General features: G+C 44.6%; 1 protein-coding gene across 3 annotated transcripts in view; it reads right to left on the bottom strand.

Moving 5' to 3' along the window:
- Nucleotides 1-24081, bottom strand: part of FCHSD1 (FCH and double SH3 domains 1) — a 149246-nt gene that overhangs the window by 89032 nt on the left and 36133 nt on the right. For all 3 annotated transcript variants that reach the window (XM_040441139.1, XM_040441146.1, XM_040441151.1), the window contains exons 4-5: nt 3532-3605; nt 1810-1954 (exon numbers count right to left, since the gene is read on the bottom strand). In XM_040441139.1, the coding sequence (XP_040297073.1) occupies nt 1810-1954; nt 3532-3605 (219 nt within the window). The remainder of the gene's footprint in view (nt 1-1809; nt 1955-3531; nt 3606-24081) is intronic.

Here is a 24081-nt window from a genome sequence, read left to right as displayed (position 1 = left end):
CTCAACCAGCCAGTTTGGAGGCAAGCTAATCCTGCAGGAAAACCCCCAGGAGGAGGTCTCAGCCCTTGTCGAGGATCAATGATACCTCCCAGACATTTTGGCACCTACATTTCATAAGGGATTATGAATCATCCGTCCATCCCAGGCATAATTAGGTTATCTTTTTGCGATCCTGGGGCAAAGGCAAACATCCATGTAGTCCTGGCTTGAGGCTAGGATGCCCGGCAGGGGAGATATACATATCTCCCCACAGAAACCACATAGCGGCACCATGTTTGGACTCTAGTTGTAGCCGGAACCCAGGCGGATCAATTGGGCCCGGAACCATCTTCCTGAGACATTCTGGTCTGGGGCTATGAGCCCTAAGGGGTTTTATGGGTAATTTACTGCCAGCACCAGAGAAGGAGGGGTGGACCCTACCCATAGGCGGGGAGGGAAGCGGACGGCTACAAGTCATAAGTCCATGCAAGCCAGCGAGCGGTGTCTTTTCTGAAGGGAGTCACATCGTGCCAATGTGTTTGGAGAGACTGGGAACAAGCTGACATCACTGCCCCCATGTGAATGCAGCCAAGGACTATTCCACTCTTATCACCCTAAGGAACTTTCATCTACCTGGAAACTGACTTTTGCTCGGCTTAACCCTGTTGTACCTATATGACCTGTATCTGTAACCTCAGACCACTATATATATTTTCTGTGTATATTGTGTTATATTTAGTGTGCCCTTAAGGCGATTAAATATATAATTTAATCTTGTGCTGTCTTGTATCTTGATCACGAATCCCCACGTCCATGTTTCCGCCTAGTTATAAGCTACCGCGGGTTGGTTTCTCACCCTATATAATCCCGATTGCGGACCGGGCTTATATTAAACGAGAAACTGGTGGCAGATTTCCCAGGCTGAGACAGCGCTGTTTCCACTGCGGCAGTGAAAAAGCTCTCTCAGCTTGTTGCCTCTCTGTGCCCGCGTGGACAGGAGGTGTATGTGTAAACTGTACCAAGCTGACCTTACCTGCTCCTCTGGAGGGCGTAATGTCACACTTTGGGTAACAAGTGACCATACTGCGTCTCGTGAGCTCGACGTAGGTGATGTCAAGTGAGCACGAGGCGTGGTATTCATCACAGTAGCCTCTACCCAGTTCATATGGAAAAAGCATGACAGTTTTCTAGAAATAAATGTAACGGAGGATGTGCTGAGATCTATTCGTACAAAATCGATCTGTGAGAAACAGCTGCTGCGACAAATCCACAAGCAATGACACAGAGATGCATTCATATGCGTACATTTTGGGCATGCAGAAGATGGTTCTGGAAAGGAGATATATGGGCCCTATGTGTTATTTTCAGTGCCATAACCCCATACATGAAGGAAGACAACCACTTTGATGTCTTACACATGATATCAAGCAGGTCTATGGGGGAAAAGTTGGGGAAAGCTTGTAGACAACCTGGAGAGAATATTATTAATGCTAGTTCACACACAAGCGATACATCAGCATGCGATCTGCAATATGCCCTATTCCTCAAAACAGGGTTTGAGGTATACCCTGCATTGATAACATGAAACTGGAGTACCCCTTTAATACTTATTCCTGGAAAAATAGTAATATTTTCCCAGAATTTACCTGTAATATTAGGCATTAAGATATAGGTAGCCTGCACCAATAAAGTTCTAAAATTTCCCTTTAGGGGTCATGAGGTTAAAGCCACATGGTACAGCCATGCCAGGTTGGGGCGCAGTGGTCATGCGGCTGAGCACCACACGGCCATACATGCAAATTTATTTAATAGTTTTTTTCTTTATTTTACCTTTTTCAAGAGCTGTTCCTTTGCATTTCTGGCTGTTTTTGCAGTTTCCGTTGTCAAATTTCTGTAATTCTCTGCAGCTGTGACTCGGGTTTGTCCTATAAATGCTGTTCCTTCCATCATAGACTTCCACACTGAAAACACGCTCCTATGAGGATAAAAGAGGTCATTCAGCTAAGAATCAGAAACATGTAAAAATAACAATAAACAGGATACAGACGAGATTTATTATGAGTGCAGGGAGACAAGGGGGTGTTTTTACTATTTTCATGTGTGGCTAATGGAGGCAGTATACAAAAAAATACAAATAAAGAAAAATTTACTATCATAAACTACCATTACGTTTTATATCTACTATAATATGCTGTATAATTACCTAATGCAAAGAAATTCAGAGAGTCAAGAAATTTGATCAAGATCCTCTACCGGATCTCAAAACCGGAATTAAAGGGGTTCTCCGGGAATTAGAAAAATGAAAATACATGAATATTACTTTATTATAAATATATTCCAAAATACCTTTCATTAGTTATAATGGCTCATTTTGTCTGGGGAACAATCATCAGGGGAAATAAAATGGCCGCCATCCTATTAGTACACACAAAACCTGTCCTAATCACAGAGGAGGACAAGTTACTTTACAACACTGAGGTAAAGAGCTGTCTCATCCTCCTCTCTGCTCAGCGTATCAGGGATTATGATCCTGAATACAGATGATAAGCTCTTCAGCTGAATCTCTGTAGGAATGGAGTCCATGAGGAGACATGAAGTACAGAGAGGAGGATAATAAGCAGCAGCACTTGTATGCAGTCTCCATTACCACAGTCCCACATTACCACAGTCTGTCCTGTCCGTACTCTCTGCACTTTATGCTAAAGATGATGAAGTAACTTGTCGTCCTGTGTGATTAGGACAGGTTCTGTGGGCACTAATATGACGGCAGACATTTTATTTCTCCTAATGATTGCTCTCCAGACAAAATGAGCCATTATAACTAATGAAAGGTATTTGGGAATATATTTATAATAAAGTAATATTTAAGTATCTTCATTTTCTTTATTCCCGGAGAACCCCTTTAACAACGCAAGTGTGAAACAGGCCTAACCATTAATTCTAATTAAAACCTTTTCTTGGTTTGGCTTCAGGCGCCATCCACAAGCTCTGACAAATATATGGAAAGAGACTTTGTTAGTGAGACCACCCCTTTAACTGAAGTTCAGTAATCTTTCCTCTGTTTTTCCAGGGCTCTTCTTCCCCAATGCAATACCACCTTTGAACAACCAACAGCGACAGGTATGGTTTGCAGTTGACATGTCAACTACCAGCAGACAGTGCACATACTGTAGCTGCTTTATGTGACAACTGCCTGTAATGGGCTACGTGGGCTATGAATGCATAGAGAAAGAAACTGCTTTCAACCAAGGTTAGGTAGCGCTGGCAATTCATACTGGTGGCAATTTTTTTTAGGTTACTTGGGTGGTCTATCTAGCACCCATGTCCTCTCATGAATTATTGGAGTATTTTTTCATACATTTTTCATAAAGAAAACAAAAGGAAGATGGCACTAAAGTGGTCAATCATCTACACGGATACGAGTTTTCAGTAATTGGCTGGAGAGTGATAATAAAGACAACTAAGACAAATAAAAAGACAATATATAACATTAGTACTTGATCGTATTTAGCTTTCTGCGGTTTCACATATTGGTCATGTGGAGGCACCTACCTGCATTCACTGGTTTCATTCTTTCCCCGATGCCAATCTCTCTTAAGATATTGACTTGCCAACCTCTGTAAAGCCTGAAGGTCACAAAAACAGCAAGATGATAAATGTCCTCGGTCTGGCTTCGGTGTTTATTGAAACATACCGATTTCTTAGCATCTCTCTGCTACATTTAGCACTTGCACATAATGCGCACACATTCCAGTCAGATCAGTGCCAGCAGACACAAGGGTTAGAAATACTCTCACAAATATTGGTTCTAGCCAAAAAGGATGTGTGCATAAACTGCCAGTAACATAGTTCACACAGGAACACGACTGACCCATGACCACAAAAATATGTTGATGCATTTTAGGAGGATGAATACCAGCTAAGAACACGATAAAGGATGAGGATTGCAGCATAGAATCATTGTGCAGATCTTTATTGCTTATGCTGGCAGTAATCTGAAGCAGGAATTACATTTTTATAAAGACTGTATATTAGGCTCTGTTCACACTATCGTCATGCTTGTGTTTATAAGAGCAATGACCGATATGATATCAGATACTCATAAATCACAACAGATCCCATTGAGTTATAATGTCAGGCTTCCAATGGGCCTGTTTTCACCTTCCTGCCCAGGACATGTGTGACCTAAAACGCTTTTACTTATACAGGCCATTCTGAGATTGTCACATATCGTACTTCATGACACTGGTGAAATGGAGTCAAAAAAATATTTTTTTATTTATAAAAAAAAAGACCAAATTTACCCAAAATTTCGAAAAATTAGCAAATCTCCAAATTTCAATTTCTCTACTTTTATAATAGATAGTAAATTAGTAATACCTCCAAAAATAGTAATTACTTTACATTCCCCATATGTCTACTTCATGTTTGGATCATTTTGAAAATGACATTTTATATTTTTGGGACGTTAGAAGGCTTAGAAGTTTAGAAGCAAATCTTAACATTTTTAACAATATTTCCAAAACCCAAATTTTTCAGGATCAGTTCAGTTATGAAGTCACTTTCTGGGACTTACATATTAGAAACCACCCATAAATCACCCCATTTTAGAAACTACACCTCAAGGTATTCAAAACTTATTTTACAAACTTTGTTAACCCTTTAGGTGTTCCACAAAAGTGAATGGCAAATGGAGATGAAATTTCAGAATTTCACTTTTTTTGGCAGATTTTTCATTTTAATCCATTTGTTCCAGTAGCAAAGCAAGGGTTAAAAGCCAAACAAAACTCAAAATCTATTACCCTGAATCTGGGGTTTACAGAAACACCCCATCTGTGCTCAAAAACTGATGTCTGTGCGCACAGCAGGCTTCATAGTGGAAGGAGCATCATATGGCTTTTGGAGAGCGGATTTAGCTGGAATGGTAATTGGGAGCTATGTCGCATGTGAAGACACTCTGAGGTGGCCCTACAATGGAAATCCCCAAAAAGTCACCCCATTCTGGAAACTACACCCCTCAAGGAATATTTCAAGGTGTGTAGTAAGGGCTTTAACCCATCGGGCGTTTCACAGAATTAGGAAACGCTTGGCTATGAAAATTAAAAATTACTATTTTTTCCAGAAAAAGTAGTTTTACACCCACATTTTTCACCTTCACAAGGGGTAGCAGGACAAAATGCACCCCAAATTTTTTCCCCATTTCCCCCCGAATACGCCAACACCAAATATGTGCTCATAAAATGATGTATGGGTGCATGGCAGGGCCCAAAAGGAAAGTAGCGCCATAGGGCTTTTGGAGGACAGATTTTGCAGGATTGGCTTTTAGGTACTATGTCGCCTATAAAGACACCCTGAGGTACCTGTAGAGTAGAAATCCCCAAAAAGTGACCCCATTCTGGAAACTACACCCCTCAAGGAATATTTCAATGTGTGTAGTGAGCACTTAGACCCATCGGGCGTTTCACAGAATTAGGAAACGCTTGGCTGTGAAAATGAAAAATTACTATTTTTTCCTAAAAAAGTAGCTTTACACCCACATTTTTCAATTTCATAAGGGGTAACAGGACAAAATGCAACCCACATTTTGTTCCCCATTTCCCCCCAAATACGCGCTCATAAAGTGATGTATGGATGCATGGCAGGGTCCAAAAGGGAAGTAGCGCCATAGGGCTTTTGGAGGACAGATTTTGCAGGATTGGCTTTTGGGAACTGTCACATATAAAGACACCCTGAGGTACCCCTACAGTTGAAATCCCCAAAAAGTGACCCCATTCTGGAAACTACACCCTTCAAGGAATATTTCAAGATGTGTAGTAAGAACTTTGTCCTCAAAAGGTAAAACATGGAATTGGCTGTGAAAATAAAAAATTAAATTTTTTTCAAGAAAAATGGACTTTAGCCCCAAATTTTTCCTTTTCAAAAGGAGGAACTGGAGAAAATGTACACCCTAATTTATTGCCCATTTTCTGCTGATTACAGCAATACCCCATATGTGCTTGTATACTGCTATATGGGCGTACCACAGGGGTCAGAAGGAAAGGAGCACCAAATGGCTTCTGGAAGGCAGATTTCACCGGAATAATTCACAGGCGCCATCTTGCAATTGAACACACCCTGAGGTAACCCTAGGGTGGAAAACCCCAAAAAGTGACCCCATTCTGGAAACAACACCCCTCAAGGCATATTCCAAGGTGTGTAGTGAGCACTTTGACCCATCGAGCGTTTCACAGAATTAGGAAACGCTTGGCTGTGAAAATAAAAAAAATGAAATTTTTTTCCAGAAAAAGTAGCTTTACACCCAAATTTTTCACTTTCACAAGGGCTAGCAGGACAAAATGCACCCCAGATTTTGTTCCCCATTTCCCCCCGAATACGCCAACACCCAATATGTGCTCATAAAATCATGTATGGGTGCATGAATTGGGACCTGAATTGACAGACATGGATTTTAGCTGCCATGTCACATTTAAAAAATTTCCAGAGGTCCCCAGAAATGAAAAATCTCAAAAAGTGACCCCATTTCGGAAAGAGCACCCCAGTACGAACATTTTAAGTGGTGGAAAGGGTACTTTTTTACCAAACCGGTATCTCACAGAAGGCAGAATTACTTGAGACAAGCATTTCATAGCACACATTTTAAAAAATTACTAGCAGACCCCAATTTTTCCCTATCACAAGGGGTTAAAGGAGAAAATGCACCCCAGTATATGTTCCCCATTTTCTCCCCATTTTGCAAACACCCCATATGTGCTCGTAGCCTGCTGTATTGGCGCACAGCAGGCCGCTACAGCCGAAGTACAAAATATGTTTTTTGCAGGCCTGAATTGGCAGACATGGATTTTAGCTGCCATGTCGCATTTAAAAAATTTCCAGAGGACCCAGAAATGAAAAACCCCAAGAAGTTACCCCATTTTGGAAAGAACGGACATTTTAAGTGGTGGAAAGGGTACTTTTTACCAAACAGGTGTCTCACAGAATGGATTATGTAGTGGTTGTTGGAAAGTGGGTATGCAAGTGAGGTGGACTAAATCAGAGATATTACAGAAATATTACAGGGAGCATAAAGAATGAAATTAAAAATCCATGGATGAGTGGTAGGTTCGGAAGCATTCTTTCATGCAGTGGCCAGGTTTATCAGGGCAGGTGTCGCACTGATAAATGGTGTCCTTTCGTATTCCCCTTTTGTAACAAATCAGACATCTTTTTTGGGTCTTTCCCCTCTGCTGTTTGTGGGGCTTCACCAGGGAAATGTTGTCCTGGTACAACACGGGCACCATGACCTCCCGAAGTACTCAGGCCCTCCCCTTCCTGACTTTGGAAAATTAGGACCTTGATTCCCGCCTCTTGGAACTGAAGGAAAGTTCCTGTCTGGCCTGCAGTTCTATGTAAAATGTATGCATTGTACATTGCCATCTGTACAATGTATACGGCAAGCTTTTTGTACCACACCTTAGTTTTACGCATGGCACTGTAGGGCTTCAGAACTTGATTGGACAGATCAACCCCTCCCATGTGCCTGTTGTAATCAAGCATGCAGCCAGGCTTGTTGACAGGGGTAGTGGTACCTCACACTTGGGCAGGAGAACTGGTGTTTGTGTGAATGGTGGTTAGTACAAGGACATCCCTCTTGTCCTTGTACTTAACCGCCAGCATGTTCTCATGGAGGAGAGCCTTACTGTCACCTTTTCGGAGTAGTTGCCCTACCATGGATCTAGGGAGCCCTCTCTAAGCCACAGTACCTTAGGCTTTTAGGGACATGAATAGGGGTATGCTGGTGTAATAGTTATCTACATAGAGGTGATAACCATTATCCAGCAGTGGGTGCAGTAAGTCCCACACAATCTTGCCAGTAACTCCTAGGACGGGGGGGGGGGGGGCATTCAGAGGGTTGATCCGGGAATCTTTCCCCTCATAAACCCGGAACCTGTAAGTGTACCCAGAGGTACTCTCGCACGGCTTGTATATTTTTATTCCGTACCGTGCCCGCTTGCTGGGCAGGTACTGGCGAAATTTAACCCTTCCTTTAAAATGTACAAGGGACTCGTCTATGGGGTGATTTTGGGGGGGGCTGTGCATTATCATTGTAATGTAGGAATTTCAAAATGGATTCAAATCTTGAGCGGGACATGGTCATATTGTAAATTGAAGTGTTGTACAAGACATCTCAACTCCAATATTGTCTCATTTCAGTTTTTTTTACAAGGCCCATATGCAGCAACAGCCCCCAAATTTTCATAATGTCTGCTGCATTTACAGGGGTCCAACCTAGGTGTCTAGCATATGAGGATGTTGGGTCTTGAGAAATAAACTGCTGGGCGTACAAATTTGTTTGGGTCAGAGTGTCCCACAAACTCTGGAATTTGGGGCTCATAATCCTCAGGCGGTGTGGACCATAGGGGATCACTGGGTGGGGCTACTTCATCTCTCCTGGGGCGTCTCCTTGAGGGTCCCTCATCACCGGATGACGATGATGATGAAGGATTAGAGGAATGTGGCATCCTCTTCTTCCTCACTTGCAGACTCCGTTTCAGAGGCAAGGATCGCGTATGCCTCTTCAGCGGAGTACATTCTCTCATTTGAACTGGACATTTTTATTTTTATTGGTGTATGTAAAGTGAAAAGTGTCAGGGGGGTGTATGTAGTGATTTTACACGTGAGGGAACTTGTAATGAATTAATTAAAATAAAATTTATGATAAAGAAAAAAAGAGAAAGAAAGAAAAGAGAAAAAGATAAGTGAAAGAATTAGATAAAAATTTTGAAAAAATAGGCTCTAAAAAAAAAAAATATATATATATATATATATATATATATATATATATATAAATACCGGAAAAACGAGCGGCACTCCGTAGGATATAGAAAAGTGAACCTTTAATCACCCAGAGGTGCAACGTTTCGGCTCTGCTCTTGAGCCTTTATGCTTGAAAAAGGCTCAAGAGCAGAGCCGAAACGTTGCACCTCTGGGTGATTAAAGGTTCACTTTTCTATATCCTACGGAGTGCCGCTCGTTTTTCCGGTATTTATACATTGGGGTAAGAAGCCTATTCCCCTTGGGACGTGCACCCTACTTTCTACAGTCATTTTCACCAGTGCCGCCATTTTTCTCGTACTATATATATATATATATATATATATATATATAAAAGCACTAAACCTTAGCAGACGCAGTCAGTAATTGACAGTACTGACCGATGCTCAGCAGGTGCAGGACCCACGCACTCAGATGGCACGTGTGTGGGTTCAAAAATCTAAACTAGTACTAACTAAAATTGACATATACACTCACCTAAAGAATTATTAGGAACACCTGTTCTATTTCTCATTAATGCAATTATCTAGTCAACCAATCACATGGCAGTTGCTTCAATGCATTTAGGGGTGTGGTCCTGGTCAAGACAATCTCTTGAACTCCAAACTGAATGTCAGAATGGGAAAGAAAGATGATTTAAGCAATTTTGAGCGTGGCATGGTTGTTGGTGCCAGACGGGCCGGTCTGAGTATTTCACAATCTGCTCAGTTACTGGGATTTTCACACACAACCATTTCTAGGGTTTACAAAGAATGGTGTGAAAAGGGAAAAACATCCAGTATGCGGCAGTCCTATGGGCAAAAATGCCTTGTGGATGCTAGAGGTCAGAGGAGAATGGGCCGACTGATTCAAGCTGATAGAAGAGCAACGTTGACTGAAATAACCACTCGTTACAACCGAGGTATGCAGCAAAGCATTTGTGAAGCCACAACACGCACAACCTTGAGGCAGATGGGCTACAACAGCAGAAGACCCCACCGGGTACCACTCATCTCCACTACAAATAGGAAAAAGAGGCTACAATTTGCACGAGCTCACCAAAATTGGACTGTTGAAGACTGGAAAAATGTTGCCTGGTCTGTTGAGTCTCGATTTCTGTTGAGACATTCAAATGGTAGAGTCCGAATTTGGCGTAAACAGAATGAGAACATGTATCCATCCTCTGATGGCTACTTCCAGCAGGATAATGCACCATGTCACAAAGCGCGAATCATTTCAAATTGGTTTCTTGAACATGACAATGAGTTCACTGTACTAAAATGGCCCCCACAGTCACCAGATCTCAACCCAATAGAGCATCTTTGGGATGTGGTGGAACGGGAGCTTCGTGCTCTGGATGTGCATCCCTCAAATCTCCATCAACTGCAAGATGCTATCCTATCAATGTGGGCCAACATTTCTAAAGAATGCTATCAGCACCTTGGTGAATCAATGCCACGTAGAATTAAGGCAGTTCTGAAGGCAAAAGGGGGTCCAAAACCGTATTAGTATGGTGTTCCTAATAATTCTTTAGGTGAGTGTGTATATATATATATATATATATATATATATATATATATATATATATGTATAGGCGCGGCAGACGCCACATTTGTGTGAGGGGAGGCGCCAGCAGGACTACAAAAGGTGGGAGCAGCGAGCTCCCGAGTGACGCGGTCTTCAGCTACAGCTGACGTCACTTCCGGGATTCTCCTGCTCCTATTCTTGCTCCGGCGTCGGCGTGGAACGCGATCCCCCGATACTTCCTCCGGTGGGTAAGTATAGGGCCTGCAACCGAAGCGAGGGACCGTACATCGGTACACACGGAGGGTAAGTGGGGCGGGGGGGCGGCACGGCACAGACACCAGCAGACACGTTGTCATACTTACCAGCAGCAGCCGGATCACTGGCACGCACGCCCGGTCCTTGCGGCGCATCAGCCCGCCTCCTCACATGTGTTCTTTCAACAGGTTGTTGCTAAGTGGCAGTTCGGCATCCCTATCAAAGCAGCGCTTATTGTGGGTGTGTGAAAGGTATGGTCTGGGGATGGTAGGGCCGTGGCACCACAGATATGAGAGTTCTTCATCAAGGACATTTTTTCCTAACAGGGCGCCAGCTCAGTGATAATTAAAGGTAAAGAAAAAAAAAAAAAAAGGTGGTTATTTATCTATGGGAGAGGGGGGGGGGGGGGGGGGAAGAAATGTTGGCGACAGTGACATTCCTGCTGCATGATAGTTGGGTAAAGGACAAATCCATGAGGGGCAGTACGGCCTGGGCATACTGCACCAATCAGCTGCGCCCCCTCATCGCACTAGTCTCGCATCATCAGGCTTATGTGTCTGTCCTCTGAGTACCCGTATACGCCTCACGCACGCGCGCAGATCCGTCACGCCTTCGGATCCGAAGGTCAACCCTGTCACGTCTTCAGGCACCAGTAGTCCATTACGCACTCAGGACACGATTTAAGTCCTGTCACGTCTGCAGGCAAGCATCAGTTCCACACGGTCTTGGACACTAATTAAGTCCTGTCACGTCTACAGGCAGACTCGGTCCTTCACGTCCAAGGACTCCGCAAAAGTCCTGTCACGACTACAGGCGTGTATGTGCATGTGTGTGTATATATACATATATATATGTGTAAGTGTGTATGTATGTATGTATATATATATATATATATATATATATATATATATATATATGAAAAAAAAAAAAAAAACTTTTTCGTTCATGCATCAATTTTATGTCACGTCGCATCCATTTCAGCCATACAAGGGTCACTCCAGTCACGAGGTTCCAGGGCACGCATTGCATTCAATGTCACCACCTAGTCTGGGCGCACGTTGTTAGAATCCCACAGGTGATTAGTTCCGGGTACACTAGTGCATGCAGGAGGACACTTCGGGCAACAGGGCCTTCATGTCTTCACAATATCTTAGATGGAACCAGCACAGGACCAGAGGAGCCAAGGCACGGTTGATTCCCAGAGAAGTCTCGACCTGATGTCTGACAGGGAGCACTCCCAGTCCCTCAGATCCTGGACCATTCCAAAACTATCTGCCAAACTCCTGCGTAGAGGCATCCCCTTTCCCGCATCAGCCAGGAAGGCAGAACTGTATCGTCTCCTCCAGGCGGATTCGGGCCCCAGCCAAGACGTGGTTACAATGAATACCATACAAACTTCTATCAGTCAGCTGCACGCTGTCATCAATAACATGGCCTCATCCATGTCCAGCTTTCAGACCAGACTTGAAGTAGTTGAAAGCAGGGCTTCCAATCCCACTGACGACAGCCAGGGTCCGGTGGTTCTATCTACTTCCGCCGGCTTGGGCGTCCACACCCCACCCGTTTTCCCCAGCATATCCCCATCTCACTTTATTCCTGCCACTCTGAGGAAGGACATTCTCGAGGGTAAGGACATTAACTTAGCCTCTTTACTTATAGCCACCCACGAAGTCCCTGACAACAAAACGATCGCATGCGGCGAAGTGTCAGTAATACTGAAATCCAGAGACAACCGATTGAACAGGAAGCTCAGAGACGTCATTTAGCCTATACAGAGACGTCATTTGTACAGTATCCCCAACACGCAGAGAGGAGTTGGATCTGTACCTCTATAAGGTGGCCGAACTGGGTCACAAGTACGGGGGCACTGCCTTCTATGAATATCACCGTTCGTTCTCCGCCAAAGCGGCCGCATTGCTCACCCAGTTCCGGCATACTGTAGATTGGGCAGTCGTGGACACTGAGCTGTTCTGTCGGCACTTCGCCGGGCAGAAGTCACCGGCATGCGTCAATTGCGGGTCTTATTCCCATGCAGAAGAATGGTGCACCAACGCCAGCACGCGACTCGACGTTCCCATCCCAAAAAACGCCCAGGAGGCATTTCCGTCCAAAACAGGCACGGGGGTGGACAAGTTAGGTCGGCCCATCAGATACTTGGGGAAGTCACAGATATGTAACAATTTTAATGCTGGCAGCTGTTTCTACAATCAGTGCCGCCTTTTGCATCTGTGCGCAAATTGCTACAGGGCACATCCCCGCATTGCTTGCCCACAGAAAGGTCACAACCCCGCATGACTAAGCAGGGTAAACATTGATATGCTTGCGTGTCACCTGGCAGGTCATCCTGACCTAGCTTGGGTCAGTTTTGTCATCAATGGTTGTTCATCAGGGTTTCATACAGGACAGGTCGCCATTCCCCAAGCTTCGTTCGAATGTAGGAACCTCCAATCGGCCTTAAACAACCCCGAGGTAGTGTCACAGCTGATCCAGGCCGAACTAGCCAAGGGATACCTCATCGGTCCATTCACCAAACCCCCGTTTGAAACCTTCAGGATCAACCCCATTGGGGTAGTCACCGGGAAGTTTAATAATAAACAAAGATTGATCTATGACTTGTCAGCGCCCCATTCTTTATCCATACCTAGTCTTAACTCACTCATTCCAGCAGAAGAGTTTACTATGAAATATTCCTCCATAGACGAAGCCATCCAGGTTATTCTGTCCTTAGGTGAACAAGCGTGGCTATCCAAAGCTGACATCACGGATGCCTTCAAACTCCTTCCCATATCACCGCAGTTATGGCAATGGCACGGAGTCAAATGGGAGGGCTGTTATTATTTCGCCAACAAATTAACATTCGGGTCTAGATCCAGTCCATGGCTTTTTGATCAATTCGCCAGGGGCCTACACTGGATCTTGCAGCACAAATTCCACGCTTTCCACGTCATACATTACTTAGACGATTTCCTGTTGATTGAACCCCCTTCACGACCACCGGTAGACCTCAATACTCTGATGCAAGTTTTTAGGGAACTCCACGTACCAGTGGCTGATAACAAAACAGATGGGCCCAGCACTAGGATCACCTTCTTAGGAATCCAGCTAGACACCGCGTCTGGTCAGGCCAGTCTACCAGCAGATAAGCTGTCTAGAATAAAAGCGGCGGTGCGCAACTTGCTTCAAGGGGGGGTCACGTCCAGGGTCAATCTGCAAAGCGTTCTGGGGATGCTCAATTTCGCCATGAGGATCATTCCCCAGGGCAGATCCTTCATCTCCAGACTCCTGCGCTTGTTGCCCGAGGCAGCGGATCAGAATTCGATCATTTATCTCGACCACCAGGCCAAGGCTGATCTGGTCATGTGGGATCGGTTTTTGACACACTGGAACGGAGTCTCTTTGTTCATACCCAAGGTCTCCAATAATTCCCCTGTCGTACACACAGACGCTTCATCTTCGGTTGGGTTTGCGGCTATTTATGGGGAGCACTGGATAGCTAGCGCTTGGCCGGCAGAGGTATCCTGCATACCGGGGTTTTCAGGGTCATCACCTCTATTCGAGATTTACCCCATAGTCGCTGCAGCGCAGACCTGGGGTAGTCAGTGGTCCAATAAGACGGTATTAATCATATCCGATAACATGGTAGTGGTCGATCTAGTCAACAAAGGGAGATCGGCATCCGCGCAGGTCATGGCCTTCCTAAGGCGCTTCTTGTGGTTGGCGTTACAACATCATTTCAACTATGAAGTCGCGCACATTGCTGGGAAGGCTAATCTGGCCGCCGACGCGCTGTCAAGACTTAACATGCAATCTTTCTTCCAGGTTTCTCCAGACGCAGACCCATGCCCGACTCCAACACCAGCTTACAGCCTCCTCCACATGGATTGAGGCAGCACTTGGAAGTGGCTAGGTCACTCATCAATCAGTCCCTCTCCAAAAACACGCAGAGGAATTATAACACGGCCTGGGGGCATTTCAGCACGTTCAAACGCCTATTTCCACAGGCTCACTTAGATCATGTGTCTTACATCCTAGCATTTATAGCATACTGCCATAAGACTCTTAAATTATCCCACAGCACCATCAAACTATACTTAACTGGCGTCCAGCATTTCTGGTACAGCATGTACCCAGACAGGCCATCGTTATTTTTGGCACACCCCATTAAAGCCATCCTCAAGGGTATTCAATACACTACGGTCAGACCCAAGGCATCACGGGAACCCATCACTGGGGAAATCTTCAAATCCCTGTCGCACATGTTAGATAACGAGCCTTTCGGACACCATACTAGTCTACTCATCAAAACAGCAATGTATCTCAGCTTCTATGGTTTCCTATGCCCAGACGAGTTCACATGCCCAGGCTCCTCCCTCGGGTACCTCCAGAAGGGACATCTCGTCCAGGTGGGTACCGCTTTCTCACTCACCCTGCCGCATTCCAAGACGGCTCGGCCGGGGGAAACCGTAGAGGTGAGATATTTCCCCACCGGCAATGCCTGGTGCCCGGTAGCGGTCCTACGGGAATGGGCTGACACCATCATTCAGGCCCCGGCCCAATCTCCCCTACTAGCGCATGGCTCCGTGCCACTCAGCATTCAAGTCTTCCTAAAGCACGTCCGGATCCTCCTCTCCAAGGTAAAGGTAAACCCGCGATCAATCACAAGGCATTCCTTTAGGATAGGCGCAGCATCCGCAGCTTCAAAAAACGGCACCCCGGAGCACATCATAAAGAAACTAGGTCGGTGGCAGTCTTCATGCTATACCAGGTACATTCCCAATCCACGCTCCGAAATGTCTTGTGCTTTTCAGAAGATATTACTGTAAATCTGTAACACGAATCCTTTGTACCATCCGTGTCTCACGCGTCATTTTTGGCCCCCTTTAGGCTTTCCTTACACAAGCAGTTCCGCCACACCCCACTGCAAGGTTAGGGCTCATCCGATCACAAGTATAGGCGCGGCAGACGCCGCATTTGTGTGAGGGGAGGCGCCAGCAGGACTACAAAAGGTGGGAGCAGCGAGCTCCCGAGTGACGCGGTCTTCAGCTACAGCTCACCCTCCCACCCACAGCCCTCAACTCACACATCCTCCTTTCAAGGTGGCCCCCTCTAGGCTTTCCTTACACAAGCAGTTCCGCCACACCCCACTGCAAGGTTAGGGCTCATCATCTGCTAGCCGATCCGATCACAAATATATATAGCTAGCACAAAAAAACAGCTCGTACACTGAAAAAGTGGTGCAGAGCCAAAAAAAGCCAAAAAATCACTACAGCTGTTCCAGATGTTGTTCTTTTTCTTCTTCTTCTTCTTCAAAGCAATGAATGGAAAGCACTGATTTATGTGGTAGTACCACAAGTCCCAGCCGACAACAAGCAGCACAGAAGGGCACAGGTCCTCTCTGCAAGCAGTCACCAAGCTAGAATGGCTGCCTGCAGAGAGGCACCAACGGTTCTTTCTGCTGCATAGCGCTGCCATTGGCTGGAGCGTTGTTCCAGCCAATCGCAGCGCTGGGAGGGGACATCAGTGTCTGAAAAAAAAAAATCTGTGTTAAAAAAAAACAAAAAAATAAATAAAAAAAACACCTAAATAGCTCTCCGTCTTTGCTAACCACATCTACTTTAGGCTGAGTAAAACAATAAAACAAAGTCAATAAACTAACATTTTTAGTTGTCCTATTATTTTTTTTCACATGTTGAGTCATGCAACATGCATGTGGGTACATAGGATTAAGTCACAATTACCACCACTCACATAAAGTCAGAGGCGATAACACTACTGTTCAATGCCTTATGGGGTCAGGTCATGATACACCTTCACTCAAGGCATTGGTGACCCCCAGTAATCGGGCTCTTTCACACTTCAGTGAATCAATAATGTGTGCAGTCCATTGTCCCCGCGGACAGCACACGTATCCATCGACTTCAATATGCGTATTAACACATCAGAGGTCTTCCACGGACAGTGGGTGACACCATGGAAGCATGCCCTAATTTAGTCCATGATTACAGAACCCTCAAGCACATTATAGTCTATGGTGCGTGAAAACCACAGACACAACATGGATGCCATCTGTTTTCGGTCCTTGGTTTTCACGGATCGTTGCTAGAATATGCTCTGAAAATCAATTTTCAGCCTAGAAGTGTAAGTAGAATATGGTTGACACATGGAGAGCAACAAACGGATGCACAGACCAAACACAGATCCTTCACGGATAATTCACCAACCATCTTGTCATGGATGTCACGATAAAAACGAACGCTTGAAATAAATAAAATGTTATTATGTTTGCTATGGTACAGATGTAGTAGAGTTAACACACATGCTTTCTGAGACGTGTTATCTAAACTTAAATGCGTTAAGCAAACACCTTCAATTGCTATTCAATGGTTTTGTTTCAAGATATCGCTCTGAGTTAAAGGGTTTATCCCACTTCGCATTTTCATACTTACCTGCTCCCAGCGCGCCGTTCACTTCCTGGATTCTGGCTGGGGGCGAGCTTCATCTTGATTGAAGTCTTCTCCCGGCGCTGGACTGAATGCGCACGCTGTCGCGCATGCGCCATGGTGACTTATTCCTGGCCAGTATAGTACAGAGCCGGCGTGCGCGTTCTCGGCTCTGTACTATTCTGGCCAGGAAGAAGTCACCATGGCGCGTTCAGGACAGCGAGCGGCATGCGCGTTCAGGACAGCGAGCGGCCCGGCCAGGAGAAAAGGAGTGGAGAAGAGCAGTGGCCGTAACCAGGGGAGACCGAATGACAACAATGAGGTAAGTGGGGATGAATTTCCTCCCAAACGGTGGGAATTGGTTAATCAAATATATTTACAAAAATTATCACTGTCAAATCATTAACAGATTTAACAGTGATCATTATGATGGGATAACCCCTTTAAGAAATTTGGGTCAAGAGTTTGTGTGTTAACCCTGCTACATCTGTATGTCAAAGACGAAGCTGGAATTTTTTGAGTAAGGTGACGGAAGCAGTAAAAATAACATGTCATCAGCACAAAGGAAACATTTTTTCATGAATATAGTTATGCACTGTAAAAACAACCATTTAGCTATACTGTCAGGATGTGATAAACAAACCACAGCAATGTAATGAAGGATCCTTTTCAAGATAGCATGATTTATTGGCAAATAATGAAGCGCCTACTTTATATTTCCTTTGGAAATGATCCATGCATGACTGCTGTGCCAATACAGAATTATTAGCCACTTTTATTGCGCTTTAAAGCACTTTTATTGTGTCTTTTAAACGGATCAGTCCGATGTTAAAGGGAATTTTAATGTGCCTGGTAAGCAGTTTGCTAATGTCACCAGAGCTCTGTGCTCAGACCCTGGTTGTGGCTGCTTGTCCGCATGCTGGCTGATAAGTAAACAGGCCTCTAGTGTGATATTCCCTGCATGGGTCCCTTGTTTATTTGCAGTATCACAGAGGTGCCACTGGCTGGGGGGATTTATTCTGTTTTCCTCTATTTACTTTTCAATTCCAGTACTAATACTCAATTACTTAGCTTGTTTTAACCCCTGAAACATATAGCATTAAAGTGAATGTAAATTTTGTAATATTGTTTAAAGGTTTTAATTATTTGCTGAATTATTTCAAAATATAGCTATATAGCAATCAGAGCTTTTTTATTCTGATGCAGAGCTCCAAATTTGGATCAAATAGATTTAATAGATAATGTGTTGGCAGCCTGCAGCCACCACTAAAGCGTACTTGATAAACTTGGGAATTCATTTTTCCTTCGATGATAGAAATCCGTCCAGGCCCTGACGCAGCAAAGCAGCCCCAAACCATGATGCCTCCACCACCATTATGCTTCTCAGTTGGGATTAGGTTTTGATGTTGGTGTGCTGTGCCTCTTTTTCTCCACACATAGTGTTGTGTGTTTCTTCCAAACAACTCAACTTTGGCTTCATCTGTCCACAGAATATTTTGCCAGTACTGCTGTGGAACATCCAGGTGCTCTTATGCAAACTGTAAACGTGCAGCAATGTGTTTTTTTGGACAGCAGTGGCTTCCTCTGTGGTATCCTCCCATGAAATCCATTCTTGCTTAGTGTTTTACGTATCGTAGATTCGCTAACAGGGATGTTAGCATATGCTAGAGACTTTTGTAAGTCTTTAGCTGACACTCTAGGATTCTTCTTCACCTCATTGAGCAGTCTGCGCTGTGCTCTTGCAGTCATGTTTACAGGGCGGCCACTCATAGGGAGAGTAGCAGCAGTGCTGAACTTTCTCCATTTATAGACAATTTGTCTTACCGTGGACTGAAGAACAGCAAGGCTTTTGGAGATACTTTTATAACCCTTTCCAGCTTCATGCAAGTCAACAATTCTTAATCGTAAGTCTTCTGAGAGCTCTTTTGTGCAAGGCATCATTCACATCAGGCAATGCTTCTTGTGAAAAGCAAACCCAGAACTGGTGTGTGTTTTTTATAGGGCAGGGCAGCTGTAACCAACACCTCCAATCTCATCTCATTGATTCGATTCCAGTTGGCTGACAGCTCACTCCAATTAGCTCTTGGAGATGTCATTAGTCTAGGGGTTCACATACTTTTTTCCACCTGCACTGTGAATGTTTACATGGTGTGTTCAATAAAAACATGGTAACATTTAATTCTTCGTGTGTTATTAGTTTAAGCAGACTGTGATTGTCTATTGTTGTGACTTAAAGCGAACCTTTCACCAGGATTTCACTTAATAAACTATTACCAGTACTTTATAGATTATCCTCATTGTGTTTCAATGCATTCTTGTGCCGCTTTCCTGGGATGTATATTCCTGAAAAAAACGACTTATAAAGTCCTCGTCTCCAGCTCCTGAAGTCACGCTAGAAGTCAAGGGGGTAGCCCTTCCCTCACTCCGGGCTGTAACTCCCCTGCCCTAACCCCTCCTCTAAGTAGTGTAACTGACACCCGGCTCAGTCGCCGGGACCGCGCTTGTACAGGCGGCGCATGCGCCGTCGGACTCAAGCGCGATCCTGTAACTGAATCGCGCATGCGCCGTCCCCGATGCCTGCCTGTCTTCTCTTCCTCACGCGCGATTCAGTTACAGGATGGCGCATGCGCCGCCTGTACAAGCGCGGTCCCGGTGACTGAGCCGGGTGTCAGTTACACTACTTAGAGGAGGGGTTAGGGCAGGGGAGTTACAGCCCAGAGTGAGGGAAGGGCTACCCCCTTTGACTTCTAGCGTGACTTCAGGAGCTGGAGACGAGGACTTTATAAGTCGTTTTTTTCATGAATATACATCCCAGGAAAGCGGCACAAGAATGCATTGAAACAGAATGAGGATAATCTATAAGGTACTGGTAATAGTTTATTAAGTGAAATCCTGGTGAAAGGTTCGCTTTAAATGAAGATCAGATCACATTTTATGACCAATTTGTGCAGAAATCCATATCATTCCAACGGGTTCACATACTTTGTCTTGCAACTGTACAGTCGTGGCCAAAAGTTTTGAGAATGACAAAAATATTAGTTTTCACAAAGTTTGCTGCTAAACTGCTTTTAGATCTTTGTTTCAGTTGTTTCTGTGATGTAGTGAAATATAATTACACGCACTTCATACGTTTCAAAGGCTTTTATCGACAATTACATGACAATTATGCAAAGAGTCAGTATTTGCAGTGTTGGCCCTTCTTTTTCAGGACCTCTGCAATTCGACTGGGCATGCTCTCAATCAACTTCTGGGCCAATTCCTGACTGATAGCAACCAATTCTTTCATAATCACTTCTTGGAGTTTGTCAGAATAAGTGGGTTTTTGTTTGTCCACCCGCCTCTTGAGGATTGACCACAAGTTCTCAATGGGATTAAGATCTGGGGAGTTTCCAGGCCATGGACCCAAAATATAAACGTTTTGGTCCCCAAACCACTTAGTTATCACTTTTTCCTTATGGCACGGTGCTCCATCGTGCTGGAAAATGCATTGTTCTTCACCAAACTGTTGTTGGATTGTTGGAAGAAGTTGCTGTTGGAGGGTGTTTTGGTACCATTCTTTATTCATGGCTGTGTTTTGGGGCAAAATTGTAAGTGAGCCCACTCCCTTGGATGAGAAGTAACCCCACACATGAATGGTCTCAGGATGCTTTACTGTTGGCATGACACAGGACTGATGGTAGCGCTCACCTTTTCTTCTCTGGACAAGCCTTCTTCCAGATGCCCCAAACAATCGGAAAGAGGCTTCATCGGAGAATATGACTTTGCCCCAGTCCTCAGCAGTCCATTCACCATACTTTCTGCAGAAGATCAATCTGTCCCTGATGGGTTTTTTTTGAGAGAAGTGGCTTCTTTGCTGCCCTTCTTGACACCAGGCCATCTTCCAAAAGTCTTCGCCTCACTGTGCGTGCAGATGCGCTCACACCTGCCTGCTGCCATTCCTGAGCAAGCTCTGCCCTGGTGGCACTCCGATCCCGCAGCTGGATCCTCTTTAGGAGACGATCCTGGCGCTTGCTGGACTTTCTTAGACGCCCTGAAGCCTTCTTAACAAGAATTGAACCTCTTTCCTTGAAGTTCTTGATGATCCTATAAATTGTTGATTGAGGTGCAATCTTAGTAGCCACAATATCCTTGCCTGTGAAGCCATTTTTATGCAACGCAATAATGGCTGCACGCGTTTCTTTGCAGGTCACCATGGTTAACAATGGAAGAACAATGATTTCAAGCATCACCCTCCTTTTAACATGTCAAGTCTGCCATTTTAACCCAATCAGCCTGACATGATCTCCAGCCTTGTGCTGTCAACGTTCTCACCTGAGTTAACCAGACTATTACTGAAATGATCTCAGCAGGTCCTTTAATGACAGCAATGAAATGCAGTGGAAAGTTTTTTTTGGGATTAAGTTAATTTTCATGGCAAAGAAGGACTATGCAATTCATCTGATCACTCTTCATAACATTCTGGAGTATATGCAAATTGCTATTATAAAAACTTAAGCAGCAACTTTTCCAATATTTATGTAATTCTCAAAACTTTTGGCCACAACTGTATATATACACACACACACACACGATGCACAACTACCTCTAGCAAAAGATTTCTATACTGCAAGAATAACCCTAATAATAACACGCCCCCCGCACCGCTCACACCAGCGCGCTGACCAATCAGGACACGGCGCTCCACATGCCACCTGCACGCCGGCAAGCAGGTCAAACGCCACCATTTCTGTTCGTCAGTCCCAGCACTATCAGCCATATAGAGAGGAGACCCTGTTAGCAGTCTGACCCACCAGTTGCTACCAGCAGTCTCAGCACCAGCAGTCAGTGCCAGTCTTACAGCCACCAGTCACAGCGCCAGCAGTGTCAGCCACCAGTCAGTGCCAGCCATCTCAACCATCAGTCAGTGCCACTAACCACAAGCCCCAGTCTCAGCACCAGCAGTCAATGCCAGTTATACAGCCACAGCCACCAGTCAGTGCCAGCAGTCTCAGCCACCAGTCAATGTGGTGAAGTTCCCTTGCCATTTAATATAGACTGTATCTACTAATGTTTATGCACATCTGTTCTAGCGTCAGTTATTGTAACAGCCTTAACTCCTTAAAGGGGTTGTCCGGGTTCAGAGCTAAACCAGGACATACCCTTATTTTCACCCCGGCACCATCCCTGAGCCTCGCATCGGAGCATCGTAACTTCCTCCCGGCAGTGTGTTCGGTGACGTCATCGGCTCTGTGGGGCGGGCTTTAGCTTGCCCTAGCCGTTTTACTGGCTAGGGCAGAGCTAAGTCCCGCCCATCAGTGCCGGTGACGTCACCGGGGTCCCTGTCAGCCCCATGGAGAGCCCCGGTACGTCACCGGAACTCCTGAAAATGCCTTTGCCCTGCGCAATTTAGCGCAGGGCAAAGGAGAGCATTGGAGCATGAACTGCTCTGATGCTCATGTCAGGGGGGCTGCCGGGGTGAAAATGGAGGGATGTCCGGGTTCAGCTCTGAATCCGGACAACCCCTTTAAGGGCTCAGCCTTATTTCACCTTAAGGACCAGGCCATTTGTTGCAAATCTGACCAGTGTCACTTTAAGTGGTGATAACTTTAAAACGCTTTCACTTATCCAGGCCATTCTGAGATTGTTTTTTCGTCACATATTGTACTTCATGACACTGATAAAATAAAGTTTAAAAAAAATTAAAAAAAAAATTATAAAAAAAATACCAAATTTACCATTTATTTTTTTTAAATGGCAAATTTCCAAGTTTCAATTTCTCTACTTCTATAATACATAGTAATACCTACAAAAATAGTTATTACTTTACATTACCCATATGTCTACTTCATGTTTGGATCATTTTGGGAATGATATTTTATTTTTTGGGGATGTTACAAGGCTTAGAAGTTTAGAAGCAAATCTTGAAATTTTTCAGACATTTTACAAAAACCAATTTTTAGGGACCAGTTCAGGTCTGAAGTCACTTTGCGAGGCTTACATAATAGAAACCATCCAAAAATGACCCCATTCTATAAACTACAACCCTCAAGGTATTCAAAACTGATTTTACAAACTTTGTTAACCCTTTAGGTGTTCCACAAGAATTAATGGAAAATAGAATTACAAACAAATACAATTTAAAAATTTCACTTTTTTGGCAGATTTTCAATTTTAATAATTTTTTTCCAGTTACAAAGCAAGGGTTAACAGCCAAACCAAACTCAATATTTATGGCTCTGATTCTGTAGTTTACAGAAACACCCCATTTGTGGTCGGAAACCACTGTACGGCACACGGCAGGGCGCAGAAGGAAAGGAATGCCATACGGTTTTTGTTAGGCAGGTTTTGCTGGACTGTTTTTTTTTACACCATGTCCCATTTGAAGCCCCCCTGATGCACCCCTAGAGTAGAAACTCCATAAAAGCGACCCCATTTAAGAAACTACACCCCTCAAGGTATTCAAAACTGATTTTACAAACGTCGTTAACCCTTTAGGTGTTCCACAAGAGTTATTGGCAAATGGAGACGCCGGTGGCCAAGGTGTCCTCTCTGTACACGGAGGCCGTACTTCAGCCATTAAGTTCAAGGGAATTGAACGTGTTAATAAACCACTTCGGGGGGGGGGGGGGGGGGGGGGAGACTGGGATAGACGGATCCTCCAGCGGGAGTGCTGGTGGATCTTCAAACTCAATACCTCCCACCCCCATGGCCTGAATGAACAATTACACTTTGCTTGCTACATATGAACTCTCCCACTCTACACAGCACCGTACAGTCACCTGTGGCTGTACATTTCCTTCTTGGGCGTGAATCTATCTAGTTAGCCGGTTTGACAATAAAACCTTTTTTCTGTTAGCCATCCCGTCCCCCCTTTTCAGGTCAGGTAGCTTTTAATCCTGCCAAAATGTCCTTATTGTCATATAATGAGGGGTCAATTCCTCCCTATCCGGGGAGTACAAGTGTAGTAGCCGTGGGGTTTGTAATGTAATTTAGCTCTCCCCAATAGCTCCACCCCCTCTATCTGCAGCTTGTACTGCATGGGCGCAATAGACTGAGGCTGATTTGATGACTGTCTTCACATTCACAGCCGTGCGTCCACTGGGCAGTCCTG

This window comes from Bufo bufo, chromosome 1 (assembly GCF_905171765.1).
Source record: "Bufo bufo chromosome 1, aBufBuf1.1, whole genome shotgun sequence".
Classification (NCBI taxonomy): Eukaryota; Metazoa; Chordata; class Amphibia; order Anura; family Bufonidae; genus Bufo; species Bufo bufo.
Note: the sequence above shows the minus strand (reverse complement) of the source record. Positions and strands in the feature narration are given on the sequence as shown.